The following is a 15,684-nucleotide window of genomic DNA, read 5'->3' on the forward strand; positions in this document are numbered from 1 at the left end:
AGATGATCGGGCGGGCCCGCTTGACCAGCTGATACGCCTCCAGTAGCGACAGTTCCTTATAGCGCATCACGTACGCAATGGCGATCGTGGCGCTACGGCTGATGCCGGCCTGACAGTGTAGCAGTACGGTTGATTCCTTTTTCCGAGCCTCCTCTGTTGATGGGAAAGAGAAAACGAACGAGAAGATTAGTTAACGGATAATCGGATGTAAACATCACATCGCAGCAAGCTGTATGAGAAAGGCATCAATCCATCCCTCGGGGACTTTTATTCCCATTCACTTATCTACTCTATTCCGTTTCTAGTTTGACAACTCCGAGCATGTGCGTTTGTATCCATTTTTTTAGATGAATCGTTCTTCCGTAAAAATCTCTACGGCAATCTAGCACAATCCCAGCGACATTGTTGCATCGGGGACGCATAGCGAACGGCCACGCAATATGTGTTACCCTACTTCCCCGACCTTCCTTTTCCTGTTTCTATGGCGGCCCGAGTGCATCAACGAGTTTCCCCTTCAGCATCAGCAACAGACGTGCTGTTCGCCCTCGAGTGAAAGTATGAGTCATGCTCTCTCTTCTCATGCTCGGGAACGACCGCTTCCCAGCCGCCTCATACCGGAAGCTCCCTAAGCCGCTGTTTCACGCACGAAAGCATGCGTGAGCATGAGTGACGTTTCAGTTCAGGTTCTTCGAAGAATCAAACGACTGTCCTCGAGTCGGCCAACACATTGACGTGAACCGATGAACTCAGGAAATAGTAGGCCGTTGGTGCAATGCATACGACACGAGAACACCCTCTCCTCTTCCTTTCCCCTTTCTCGCCGGGTACCATCCAAAAAAGGGGTACAAATTGGTGCCACAAGGGTGTCAGTCGTCGGTGCAATCGTTCCGTGCTTTGGCCATGGTTGATCGATTTAAAATAACAAATTGATTGCATCCTCCTCGGTCTCACCCAACCCTCTCGCTTTCTCTCTCTCTCTCTTTCACGTCGCAGTTCCATTTTAAACTAATAAAATATATTTAAAAAAAGGAACAATAAACCTGCGGACCGTATGTCACCACCGCCGGAACCTCACGATGAGACGATGAAAAATGGACCACAAGGGACCTCAGATGGCCACCGGGGCAAGGAATCCGGTGTTGGCTGGTCTCATCTGCGCTCACTGCGATTCACACCACTATCATTGCTTCTACCTTCTTTCCCTATAGAAGTCGAAGAAACTCATTGCAATGCCACGGAGGGTGCTGCGTGCTATGTTTACGAAACTGCAAGCCGCACCCCTTAACACTCCTCCCGTTCTCCCTCACTTCTCTTCGTATCCGTGCCTGTCGTTTCCTGCCGTTTTGGAACGGTTTTAAAACGACATTTGGTAGAAAACGTTATTTTTGGCGTCGTGAGTCATCGGTCGTGAGCTCAAATATGAGGCCGCCCACAGGCTACTGGATGCAGCAGCGTCATCGCATGGAAATTTTTCGAATTGATGAAGAAAGGGAACAGAACACGCTAGAATCGGCAACTTTTGTTGGCCAGCAATATTTGGAATGCAGCTTTATTTGCACGATCGTATGTGCGCCGTTACGAACCGTCTTTTTTTTTAAAGATCCGAGATTAGAGAATAGCTTTCGCTGGAGATTCATCGCGGTATGATTCATCGAAACACGAAGCAGACATTTGAACAAAATCCCCATGACTCCTTTTTTGGGATAACCCCATTAGAGTGATGAATGAACAGAACGGGCGGATGGGTGATGCTGAACTGAAATTAGAAACCCATTCAATGTGCTCTTGTACATAACATTGCAGCGACCGTTTTCTATGCCAGCCAAGGGTTCAATTCACAATAACTCTAACCGGAACGACATTTGATCCGCTCTCATTCCGCACAACAACAAAAGATTCAAAACATCCACTCGACCACCATCGGTTCAGCAGCAGCAGCAGCCGCAGCGACAGCATCATCGCTGCTGGAGGGGTGAGCAAATCTATGTTTTTTTAATGGCCAGCAGCAGCGGCGAATCAGAATCTGATATTCATTACACAAACAAAGCTACAAAAAAATGGACCCCAAAAGCAGGATGTTCGCGCTGGAACGGCGACACACATCCTCATCCTCGCTCTCTCTCTCTCCAGCGCTATTGTACTTTTCAGCGCCATCTTGAGTAACTTAAGATGATGAGATGGTTCAAGTGAAGCGTGGATGGTTTCCCTTCTCTGCGCCACAGGATCTCATCTCGGTCCTGACTCATCCGGTCGACCGTCACCATCATCGCCGCCAGATGGAACGTTTCCTACGTCTTTCAAACGCACGGAGGGGTGTGGCACGGTGTATTGTGCGAAGGACTGCCGATGACTCATACACCCTGCAGTAGTGTTGCCTGCATTCTGCACTTGACAGTATGACGCACCACCAGCGGGCACGGGAAAGGCAGAGCACAGCACAGCAGGGAACGCACAGCGCAGTAAGGATGCTGCGGTAAATAAGTAATCAATCCATCATTATTTGCTGCCGATGATCCATCGGGCGGGCGCCCATAATGCCCCTGGTTTAAGAGTGACCACATTCTCCGTTGACATCATCCTCGACCGCGCGCGGATGCGTGGAACCTGGAGAGCTTCTCACAAACAAAAAAACAAACAGACGTAAAAGAAAACAAAAAGAAACATCTTATGTCATCTGTGTCAACTACTGACACTGTAAAAGGATCGGTTAGATGATGACGAACCGAAGAGAGCGATCTAGCGTTACCAGCGTGAAAAATATCTGCGCGGCTTACTACGATCTATCTTCTTCGGAATGCACAGGTTAGCTTTGCGTCCGTTATGCGGCGATGGCAGTAGCACGTCAAAAAATCGTGCAAACACCGCAGACTAGTAGTAGGCTGTCCTTCGAAAGCCTAGTAGCCTTCTTTCGTGCAATCCCCACGATGACCTTGTGCAGTGCTGTACCGGGTATCGATCGACCCCAAACACTAGCTACCCGTAGCTGTACCACCATCCACATCGACACACACACTCATTTATAGAAGGAGGTGGGCGTTGTTGACGATTCCAAAAGTGAGGACAGCACGTCTCATTGTCATGTACGCGGTGGCGGCGCGCAGGAGGAGAGCGAGCACAGCAGGAGGAGTTTGAGCCGATGACTCATAGCAAAACTGTGGCGCACCATCGAGCGCCATTTGGGGCCCCATGGTGAACACATAAATCCCTTTAACAGATTGGCGCATTGCCATATTGGATGAAAGGACGAAAATGGGTAAACAAAAACGACAAACGCGTGCGTATTGACACAGTCGGTGTGCGGGCCGCGCACCACCCGCCGCACACACATCTTTCCGTTTACACTCCCCCCCAACCGCCCCAGAAAACACAACAAACACACATACACACACACACACATTCGTCTCGTCTGGTCGACGGTTGCTGAGATCATTTGTTTACCCTTTTTCTTCCCAACTGTTGTGTAGTGCCCGGCCCGGCCGACTCTCGATCTATGATCGACAGTAAACCGCACATCATCAACATACCAGAGATGACGATGATCACGCTGCTGCTGCTGCTGCTGCTGCTGCTGCTGCTGCTGCTGCTAAAGGCTAGCGTGTTGCGATTTATTAATTCGCGCAAAAGTGCGCGCGTACACGTATAATCAACATCACCACGACCACACAACAGCTAGTGCGGGGGGTACTAGGCAGGATGGTATGGTGAACGGTCATTCAGCGACATTGAAACAGTACCGCGTGCGCAACGGTCACTGAATGAAACCAACCCAGCGCCGCGCGCTGCCCCTGGATGTGTGGGCGCGCATCATATCGCGCCCGAATGGTGTTACAGATGTTAATGGAATGCACCCGCCATGGTGTGTCGCTTTGTGAATTGTGTTGTGTGTTGTTTGTTTGCGCTGCTGCTGCTGCTGCTGCATTGCCGCTGCTTCCTGTTTCTGCCGTTCCTAGGTGCAGAAAATAATGTACACAAATCAGCCCATCATGTCACTGGCTGCTGCTGTCAGTGCATCACTGCACGCGTGCACGCAGAGCATCGTGTGTAATCTGCGCCTCAATGGGGCTCGTTAATTTACTGTCCTCGCCACCCTCGGAACAGGAGGGCGAGAGAGATAGAGAGGAAAATGAGGAAGCAGCAGTTTAGAGTTGGGTGTATTAACAGATCAGCATAGCGCACAGATCACCAGCGCTTGCTCGGGTGCGCGGTCGCAATGATTCATAGAAAGATGGTTCAAAATTCCCATTCATTCTCGCTACTTTTGCTGCTGCATACACTCATAGAAGACCGGTAGAGAACGCTACTACTCGATCGCATTATTCCTTCCGGTTTTAATACCACATTCCCACTACTCTTCCCCACAATCCATTTCCGAATGGAAGATTCCAACGATATTGGGCTGAGTGCGCTTTTCGGTTCCGAGAGAAAGAGGAAGCACCGGTGCGCCGCAGGCACAGGAAATTGTAATAAAACGCATTCCTTAAATGCTTCCACATTGTTAAGTGTTTGGCCGTAGGAAGGGTGGGCGGCGACCCTTGGAGGACTTCTATTTTGAAAATGAATTCTCCTACAACTAAGACCGCTCCGTGGACGTTCATGGGAACCAAGGAGCAAGCATGTGTGTTCTCATAACCCCAACACACCATCGTCGTCGTCGTCGTCGTCGGTTCTGGCTGCTGGTGGCGTGGGGGTGTGGAAAACAATAAATTTTCTCGATTAGCAGCAGATGTGGAAGAGGTTGCGCACATATTTACACAATTGGTCCGGCTCCCAAATTGTTACGATTCGCCCCTTTTCGGCCTTCATCATCGCGGCACGGGGGATGATGCTGGCGCTAGTAGTAGCGTTATCCGACCGAGGGGACGACGAGGACACGACACGCGGCTGCTACACTCTGTGTGCTGTGTTGATGAAATGTTGTGACTCAACATATCGATGCAAGAAATTTGTAAAGTGTAACCCGACTGTTCATCATCCATCAAGCAGTGTTGCTTCTGTGATCTTAAGAAGATAAAGCAGGTAGCGCGACATAGGACGTACAGGTCCTTTCCTTCAGCTTCCTTCCAGCATCCTTCCAGCAACAGACAGCAACGCACAGGATGAGAAATGGGGTGACGATGGCCAATTGTAGGCCATCACCATCCATCCATTCCCGAACCAACGACCATTAGACAATCGGGATAGAGGAGTACAAGTGCCACCCCGCGCCACTATCGAATTATGGTCGATGATCATTTATCTTCTGCCTGGCACTCTGCCCTTACCCCGTCGTCGTAACAAACGCCAACAATCGACAGGGTCTTTAGGTATCCGCTTTTGGACAGGAGGAAAAGATGCGGGAGCGAATTCTAACCGCATTCACCGCTTCGCTTTCATAGACGGAGGGTGTTGTGTTGCCGCTCTAATTCAATCAACCAATTTAACGCCACGGAAGTGACGAAGGATTGCTTGTTTGTGACACTAATTCACCGTTCACGCCTGCCTGCAGGCGTAGTGTGTCCAAAATTGCACTCTTGGAGTGTCCTGAGATAGCAAACGGCAAAAGAGGTGACGGAGCCGCCTTTGTTCGGCGGACGTAGGAGATGAGTAATGTCCGCCAGAACTGAACTGCATCCAAACCGCGGTTGTGCGGTTCCGTTGTTTCCGTGATTCCGTGACGAAGCATGAAACCTGACCTGCATGGGGAAGACGGTGATGAATTTTTGTGTCTGCGTGTTTCTCTCTCACCCTCTTTGTCCGCGCGTGTCCTCGTAAATCCGCGAGAATTCTTTTGGAGAATGTAAACCCCCCACAAGCCCCGGATGGATGACGAATGCGCTGGCTGCTCTGCGAAGCCGCGAAGACGGCGTTGTGTTGTGTGCGGTGATTGTGGTAGTGGTGTGCAATCCTCCACGCGACTGCCCTCCACAAATGATCGTCGATCGCTGGCTGGCTCGCTGGCTGGCTGGCTGACTGCGGTGTACGATGTAGAAAGATCGCCTCTTTACCTGCCTGCTCGGTTCCACCGTGCTCGTGGTGCTCGAGGAAGCCAACTTCGAAAGAGCCTTGCGCCGTTGCGACACCACAACCGGTTGTGGTGAAACTTTACGGCCGCAACCGCCGACCGAGAGAGCGTGACCTGACCGACCCGCCGGCTGCTGATCGAGAGTCTGCACACACACACACATGTGTGTGTGTGTGCGTGTGTGTGTGTGTGATTGTGGTTGATGTCTAAAGCCATACCAAGTTCGTCCAACTCCATTTTCCTTCCCACCAGCGAAGAGGCCGACGCGACGCGGTGGAGCCTGTTCGCGTCCTTTGTCGTGACGTCATGACGTTAGGCAAAGGTCATTTGGCCATATTGGTGTGCCCGAACCACCCCGTGCCCGAGCGAGCAAGAGAAGGTAGTGCGCGAGTGTTTGGGTCCGCCGTTTGGATCGCTATGGATGCCGCGTCGTCCGCGTCCGTCGTCGTCGTCGTGGAATTCAAGCGAGACATACCCACGATGAGTCACCCTCATCACAACCCAATCCGTGCAGCAGCAGCAGCAGCTCTGCAGCGATGGTTGGTTGGTACATTTGCCGTTTGCTCTATTTCTAGTCTACCCCCGAGAGCATTAGAGGCTAATGATGCGGGGAAAGTGCGCCACCAGCACCACAAACTCCCGGGGACACGGCGCATACTCGTCGTGACTCGTGTAGCCGCCACTAGCAGCAGCAGCAGCAGCAGCAGCAAGAGATTTGCTTGCAGTACCACAACTGCAATGCCGGACGGACGCGACGGCACAATCTCTGCATGGGGTGACACGGGGTGTGTATTACTCATCGGTACCATCATCAGCACCAGACAGGGCCCTAAACCTCTCCCCTAAAACGCGCGCCCCCGGTGAGCAGCTGCGAGGCAGCTTGTGCGAGGCAAGGCTGCTGCTATCGTAAAATTTACAGATCATTTCGGCGACGGTGTAACACCAAACGCAGCAGGCCGCAGGCAGTTGGTGTGTGCCATTGGCACCTTCGACCGTTACATGCGATTGACAGAGTATCGTAGTAGTCATACATTAGCTACAGCAGTCTTTGTGGATCGGTGAGGTCTCTATGTGGACGCCGGATGGTTTTTACGAGATTTTGCCAAATCGAGAGCGAGCGTTATTTAGGTTTCCGAAACCCCGAGGGTGACGTAGCGACCATCTGCGTTTGATGATAGGCGCACGGCTGTAACCATCGTGTAGTAGCAGCAATCGTGAGTTACTGCCGGGGCGTGCTCTTCGCTGAAAGCAAAAACTTGTTGTTTTTCCCAGTAGATTGTGCGTCCCCACGGAACCCCTTAAACCACTAATCCCATTCGCTACCGACACGGTAAGGAAAAAGGCATCAATCCACGTGGCTAGTATTGCGCGTCAGCGTGAAATGAAAACCCCGAAATCCTTAAAATATACGCACACCATACACTCCCATTACCACGGTCTGAGTTAGCCGAGGGTTTGCTCTTGCTAATTAGCTATTCGCCTCTAGATGGATGCAGCATTGAAAATCACTTGAAAAACACTCGTCGCAGTAAGCACAGACGAGGTATGCCCGCAGGGCGAATACTACTACTGCGTATCCCTTCCAAAACACTGGCAACCGCACGACAACCAACCATCAAGAGTCACCACCATCGCTCCATCATATTAAGAAACATGATTAGCCGCACGATGCTTTCCTCTTCCTTCGATTCGACACACTAGTGGCTAGAAGAGCTTAACATCCGGCGATCAGGGTAGGAGAATCAGGGAGGATGCAAGATGGTGTTGGTCACCTCCCGCTCCCGGTGCTACGGTTCAGCACGTCCGATGAATCACTCCAAGACGGAACACACCACGAACCGGGAATACAAAGTTCTGAAGCGCACACACCCCTGCACTTGATGCGTTGCCCGGAAACCACTTCCCATTTCCAGCAAAGCGCTTCCGGATACTTAAACCATCCCAAAAAAAAGAGGTGAAGAAGGGCCGGGTATGTCTTTACCTCAGGGGGAGAGTACGTTTTTAACGATTCGATGAACTTTTTTCTAGCTGGAGGGCGGCTGAAACACAACCAAACCACGGAGACATGCCAACATGTTTATCAGGACGGTAGCAGCAGCAGCAGCAGCAGCAGCATCCGGAAGCGTGGCATCTCCCATAATAAGATACCCGAAAAGGAAGGAAAGCCGCTGGCGGTTGGCCGAAACATCCCGATAACACCGGGCGTTAATGTGCCACGTGCAGCAGCTATAAACGCTACAGGATAATGGCTAGCGAGTGGTGGGAAAGACCGATAAAGTGCGTATACTCGATATAGACACCACCACTGGCTCTGGCATTTCTGCAACGCTGCTAGACACTTTGGCGCAAAAACGTCCACAGGCGGCAAAGGGGAACATGTCAGGTTCGGTCGGTGGCCGCATACTGTACCTACAGACGGACATTAGTGACTAGCGCGGTACTATCTGTCTATTCAGGCTTCAGGGTCGCACCGACCAGTGCGATTAAAGATGCCCGGTACCCTTCGGTGACGCATTGTTTACGCGTTTGATGACACTCTGATGTGTGATTGCCGTCGTGGTGTTGCGTCAATCCGCTTGTTGTCACAGGACTTGAGAGAATGGAACTCGCGGGCTGTTATACCTGGCCCTAGTAACAACAATGACTGATCGCTACTTGCGGTTGTGCACTTGATGGGAGGAGAGCCATAAGAGCCCGCGATTTCGTTTCGGGATTTCGACCCTCTGGTGTTCACGACGTTTGATGGCACTTGGACGGGACAGCTAGCTGCTGCCTGCGTCTTACATTTCGTAGCACACGTAGCACCCTGTGAACGATCATTCTCTTATCAATGGGTCATACATTCGCACGATGTTGCTGCTGATCATCGCATCCTCGCACCTCGCGAAAGGCGTTCACGGTCTATAGAACACGCAGTGAAGTAAATGGGTCGGGGTGCGGTACCATCTCTAGCCACCCAAAAGTGCCATCCAAACAAAGCTACTGACTGTATTAAAGGCTGAAGGTGAAAATGGCGCTTTAAAGCGACAGTACAGCTATTGACGCGAACCACAGCAGCCATCTGCCGGTGGTGCGCGCGCGGAGATAATGATGCTCCGCGAGAAGCAGACTTGACGAAGGGAAGGGAAGGGTAGGTGCTGTTATCAGCTCCTGTGGCGATTCTTCAATACAAACGGACCCATCATCATCCTCGTCATCGTCTGCTGGCGTCAACACCACAGCCCGCCGGCCCTGGCATACGCTAAACGCGCTCTCCGTGCACCTACCTATCGCTTATCTGTTATGACACTTCGCTGTTCGCTGGTCGGTTCCTGGTCGCCGAGTCTAGAGCGCTCCTTCTTTCCTCTATTTTATCACCAGCGAGGTTGTGCGCGCGCGCGCGCGCACCCATTGCCCCAATCGAGAGCGAAGAAGCTACGTTTGGACAAGAGACACCACCACGGTGGCCACGGTGGTGGTAGAAAAGTGGTGATGGTGGCCAGAAATGAAAAACGTCTTGCCGCACCGCAGCGAACAATGCGATCTTTTCGAAACAGAAGACATGGCGCTTGGTGGGAGGGTAGTTTCATGTCGTGATGGGCAGCGGGTTTTTCGTCGCCTCATCACAACAGCAACAACAACGCTCGCGGCACTCGACAGCCGTAACAAAACTCCCCCCCCCCTCCACCCCACAGATTCCCATGTTACGCCGCCCGTTGGCCACTTGCTGCTACTATTGATTTGTGTGTCTATTTTCAGTCCTCGTTGTCGCTTGCTGGTTGGTTAGTTGGTTGACTGGTTGACTGACTGACTGGCTCTCCTTCTTATCGATTTGCCCGATTTGCCATTGCTCGATTGAATAACTCGAACTTGACGGTCGCGCTTGTATGTGCGGTGTTTGGTAGCGTGCTGTGGTGCACTGGTGTACTCTCTGACTCATGCACTCACCGAGCGCGCGCTCGAAGCGCTTTCATTATCAGAAGCCGTAAAGTACCGAGACGCCTGAATGAGTTATAAGGTTTTAAAGTACATTTGCGCTATTTGCGTTTCCCTTATCGAATGGTAAGTTGGTTGGGGATTCTACTTGGATTTGATGGATTTGAAAAACATCTGTTACCATTCTGAGGAATGGTGTTGTGTGAGGCTTCATTTTTCGAAGACTCCAAGTCCGACGTTATTGCATCGCGATTTCTTTTAGGTGCTGCATATTCTGGAGAAACTATGCAGGGGACATTTACTAGACATGTGCAGGGAAAATACTTCCGCGTGCCAAAGTGCATACGATTTAGCTGGGTACTAGGATGGCAAAAGCAAACTAGAACCGAAGCGAAGAACACATTTGAATACACATTTGCATTATCAAGCGTCGACGCAATGTAGTGTGAATAGCAGCTAACACAGGCCCTTAATACAGACACAATCTACACTCATTGTGCGCTCTGCTATCAAACCACCACACTTCACCGCTCTCCGGTCTGGTGTGCACGTAGCACGTACTGTGTAGAGTGTAGAACCACTAGCCAGGTGATTGCGTGTCAGTAATGAACGTGTTTCGTACAGCGGCCCGGTGAGACGGACAGCGGCGCTGTGGACGGCAGGTGGGGCGGATCGTCACATCCAGCGAACATGATTCAGGGTAGAGGGGTAGGGGGAGTGGGCTAGAAGAAAGTCACATTTCTCAGGGCCGGACGACCGTGTGAGGTCGGTTGGTTTCGCTCGGTTGTGTTTAAATAGTTGTTACTCATTCATGAACATTAGACAGCCGCATCGAGCCACGGCGCATTGGCGCGAAAAGACACATAAACCGTACCAATAATGTTGCTGCGCGGGGCCGAAGAGAGCTGTTGAAGCCGGAGTACATCCCCAACCCCTTGGGAAAGATCAATCCTCCAAGCCAATGCTGCCTTTATCCTCGCCTGCTTGATACCATCGGTGATGGTGGAAAAGAAAGTCCCTCCTCCATCGTATTTTGCATAGAAAATCCCTTTCCAAACGCAGACCATGTTTGGCAGGATAACGGGGCAACTGGTCCACGCTAAAGGATGCGTCTGGTGAAGGAGGGGAAATTTAGATAAATGTAAGATAAATATTTAGATAGGCACGAAACCCATGAAGAGGTTCTGCTGCCTTTCGGTTCGTAATCTGGTTCGTTCGTTTGGTTCGTTTGGGGCGCAGGTTTCAAAGCGTTCACATCCGAAGGGTGCGCCCAAAGAAGAAGGGAAATTTCGTGTGTACCAGGAATATTTGTACTGTACGGGGATTAGGTAAATAGGTTTGCATAACCACCCGTGTGTGCACGTTAAACTTTTGTAATCAGTTTGCCTGCGCGTCGCTGACACGTCATGGCGGATTGACAGATGTTGTTCATCGGTTGCTTGGTTCTGGAACAACACCAAACACGACGACACGGGACTACTCTGATCTGCTTTCAAGCGCAGCTGTGAGGCGCACATCTCGGCGCGACAATGACATCGAGGACACTCAAATTGAATTCTGACAAGCAAGTAAACCCCTAACAACCACGTGATGGAGCAAGGAAGAGGAAAAAAAAAGGACGCTAATCAGTGGAATCGCTCCATCTACTACTATTATTAACACTCAATTACAATCTACGCTACCAGCACCACCACCATATCTATCGTGGCACCCACACACCACCACCAGCACCACACACCAGACAAGGCAAGCGCCATCGACCCTCCTCGTGATCGGGGCAATTTTATGTCCACCCTGTCGGGCGCGCGTGCTCTCTTTCTCGCTCTCGCTCGTCAACAGCTCGATACAGTTCATAATTGATCTGCGATGATTCATCGTCCATATTGCGCACTAGCGGTTCCACAACAATGGCGGAGGAGCGAGGGTTGGAGGAGGCCACCGAAATGCCACGACACGACGATGCCCCGTCCCCGGCCCGCATCGCCATCATCACGATTGTGAACGTTGGTTTTTGGTGAGTTGGTGGTTTGTGGATTGAGACCGTACGGTTCGATTAGAGGCCGGAAACATTCGGTATGTCGCGGGGCACTTGTTACAGTAAATACTACTGTCCATCTTGCGCTGGTGGTTCACGCGGTTCCGGCGGCACTTTATGAGTAATATTCCGCCAGCTCTAACCGCAACCCGAGTAGGAAAAACCACCCTCCACACCAAAGGGGCGACGACGCAGGCGAAGGCAAAGGCAAACCACTCCCACCACCCGGTGGTGCCACTCAAGCTTATCTCAATTGATATCATGTTGTATATTCAATTCTACCCGGGGTATTTCCTTACGGCTGATGAAGCACCAATATCTCTACCCACCCGCCAACGATTTATCTCCCCCGCACTTTTTTTTCCCCGGCGACCGGAAAACATACATTTGTTTTTCCGACAGGAATATCCTGCGGCAAACACTACGCCCCAAAATCCTTGGGATGAAGGGAGAATTCGGTCTAAATTAGAAGAGCACGTGCCCGGCCGGAATGGAAGGCTGGCTGGCAGGTCCGTTGGTTGCGTTCTGCGTGGTGTGTGTCGTCAGTACGTTCGCGGCTTATCATTGACATCATCATCATCATCACCAACGCCGTCTCGCTATGGAGAGCGTGCGCACGTTTCTGCTTACGAGGTCGAAATAGAACACACGTGTGCGCATGGCTTTGACAAGGATGCGCCGGGGGCAAATGAAGGGATCCGTCCGGTCTGGCGCTCTCATGACGGGTGTAACCAGGTTATGCACGTGGCCAAAGGAATCGACAAAGGTATGCACAGCAAACCTAGGACGGGAAGATTCGTTGCTATGCTTACCGACCCCGAGCAGGCTGAATGAGATCGCTTCAGTGTGTGCCGCAAATTGTGCTTATAAACGTCAAACTGTCTCATTTAGAATCGAACTAATGTGGCCATAAACCAGGAAATCATTTCTAATTCATTATTTCAATGTTCTGAACATTGCAGCCTACGCTTTATAGTTGTTTCAAATGGGTTGAAGAGAAAAAAAAACATATGTAACAAGACTAACTGTGAACAAATGCGTTCGTGAAAGTATTTGGAAATTTACAATTTATCTAAAAAAAACTCTCAAGATTACCGAAAATTGGAAGCGGTTTCACGCGTGCTTTTCTCAGTTGTACATGTTTTACTACATGTAGGATCCGACGTCCAAAAACCACGATCCACGCCAATAGAGAAGCTTGATTTTGAAGGAATTTCCTCTCTCACTCTCACAGGGGCCGGGACATTTTTGTGCTACCGATATAATTGAGCCAAATCACGAAAGCTGCCGCTCCTGTGTGCCCGCAGCGTTGCTTCCGTCGCTGGTTTTGCGGCACAACCGGTGGCACCATTACACACCGGTCGGCGGTAAGTGGGCTCACCATTCCTTGTCTTGTTGTCGACAGGGCAATAGTGCGGTGTTCCGTGTGATGGGTTTCGGTAGCAAGCGCGTATATAGCGTGCGGTTAGTAGTAGTTACTGCAATCGTTCACACGCAACCCTGCGTCCGGTGGTGGCCGCCTCTTTCGCCTTCCTCTGCGCTTGGTTAATGGTGAGAGCGGTGGTTAACTGCTGCGGTGTGGGGTATGGGCAATCCGCAGACTAGCAGTGAGTCATCATACCGTTAGTGGGGATGATGATGCCTGAGTCTGAGTCTCCTAGCTAGCCAAGCTAAACCAAGCCAGCCAGCCAGCCGTCCGTCCGTGCCACGATGCTTCTGCTTCTTCGCCGCCGCATGACAGGTTTCCTATCCCCGTCTGTGTGCTGCGGAGACACGGACACGACGGACCAGTTCTCCTCCGGCGTACCACCGTGCGGGCTGCCTGGCTGGCTGTTGGTTGCGACGACGGATTAAAGGTCGTACCGGGATTGTGAGGCTTCCCGAGGCCACAGCAAAACTTAAATACCAACTCATAACTGGTACCTCCGGCACGGACCACACTTTTGACGGAATGCGCACAGTCAGGACGGCTGAACCTGCTGGCCTCTGCAGGTGTACGAAAGGTGGTGGACGTTTCAGTGTTTTGGAGCATCGTGGAACATGATCGATATGCTCTCTCGCTCTCTTTCTCTCCCTAAGAGATCACCAATGGTGGTATGATCGATGGTGGGTGGCGTTGGGCTCCTGTTTCACGGCAGGACACAACGACTGAAGCAGCAGAACAACAGCCTTCATACGACCCTGCCCTGTCTACCGTTGCTAGCCTAGGTGCTGGTGCTACCGCTGCAGAGCATGAGTTTCGCTTCCCCAAGAGCAATACGACGACGACGACGACGAAGCGAACGAAGGCCGCGAAATCTCGCCTGCGTGGCAATAGAGGCGGGGGGGGGGGGGGCTGTAGTGGCCCGCGCGGTTGTCTACTTGCCGCTGCTCGCGCTGCTGCTTTGCGTCATTCGCTGTCTGTTGGAGGGTGATGGTGGTTTGTTGGGTTGGGTTGGGTTGGTGGAGCGATTACGAGCGACTAACAACCAACCAACCAACCAACCCGACCTGATTGTCCTCTCTCTCTCTCTCTCTCTTTCTCTCTGTAACGCTCTCGCTGTTCTGCTCGGTACTCGGTGCAGGGCCACGGCATTTAATTGTGTTTAAATGCGGCTCCGTGACTCATCACTAGCGCTCACAGTCGCTAACGCTTACGCCAGTCCATTGCGGAACGCACCACAGCACCACAGCTCTCTCTCTCTCTCTCTTTCTCTCTCTCCTCTCGTCCACAAAAACCACAAAACCGTTGCTGTTGCTTCAATCGTGGTGCTATCAATTCACGAAACCACCATCCAACCAGCAGCGCTATTGAAGCACGCACACCACATATCGCGCAGTAATGGTGGTGGTGGTGGTCGACCACCATCAACCCTATCTCTCTCGCCGCCGCTTCACAAGTTTGTCCTGTGAATGTGAATATATTGACACACCATGATATCACCTCCCACCGAAACCGAACGGACCCTCGATCGTTACCGCCATCGTGCTCGCGAAAGGGGCCAAAATCCACGCGCCTGTCGTTAGCTGCTGCACACAATCCCCTCAGCACCAGCAGCAATTGATAAAAAAGAACGCGGATAAGTCTCCTAACTGACCGCGGACCGTGGTTGGTGGCGTTAACGGTGGTGGTGGTGGTAGACCACCGCGATAAGCCTACGCCTTCCGGTCTCCAGCGAGTGTCAGCTGCTGGCTGAGCAACATGGCGCTCTCGCTCTAATGCTGAAACATCTCTCCCCAGCCAGCGTGGTGCGCGACGAATGCACGATATCCAGCCAGCAATAACGCGATACACTTCACGGAGAAGAAGTTTGGCGGTCATGGGTCAGTCAACCGGGCGAAGGACGAAACGGAACGCGGTTTCCGTATTTCCGGGATGAATGGACACCAGGACCGGTGTACAGGAAGTGTTTGGAGTCGCGTTCGGGCGGTATTATACAAATTAATGGCCTGCCAACGTGCGGCATCGTCGCCAACGGGTTCCTTCTTTAACGTGAAGGAGTTTCCGCCCCGGTAGTCCGGGGTAAAATGGTCCGACGGGACGGACAAAAGGTGGTGGTGGTGATGGTGGTTGGTTGGTTGTTGCTCTGTCGCCATCGCAAGGTCGCGTCGTCTAGTAGTAACACGTACACACTTCCCGCTGCTCCGACCGTGCAGCAACTGGTGGTGGCGCGCTGGTCTGATCTGGGACTTCCAAAGCCGCGCGATCAACCGCCGCGAGAACGAAGACAACGGACAAGTGAGCAACGGAGAG

At 51.8% G+C, this 15,684-nt stretch overlaps 1 protein-coding gene across 2 annotated transcripts in view; it reads right to left on the reverse strand.

The window, feature by feature from the left end:
- Positions 1 to 15,684, reverse strand: part of LOC125948583 (tyrosine-protein phosphatase vhp-1) — a 28,559-nt gene that overhangs the window by 2,537 nt on the left and 10,338 nt on the right. For both annotated transcript variants that reach the window (XM_049674798.1, XM_049674799.1), the window contains exon 4: positions 1 to 153. This exon is cut by the window's left edge and continues 2,537 nt beyond it. In XM_049674798.1, the coding sequence (XP_049530755.1) occupies positions 1 to 153 (153 nt within the window). The remainder of the gene's footprint in view (positions 154 to 15,684) is intronic.

Source organism: Anopheles darlingi, chromosome 2 (genome assembly GCF_943734745.1).
Source record: "Anopheles darlingi chromosome 2, idAnoDarlMG_H_01, whole genome shotgun sequence".
Taxonomy (NCBI): domain Eukaryota; kingdom Metazoa; phylum Arthropoda; class Insecta; order Diptera; family Culicidae; genus Anopheles; species Anopheles darlingi.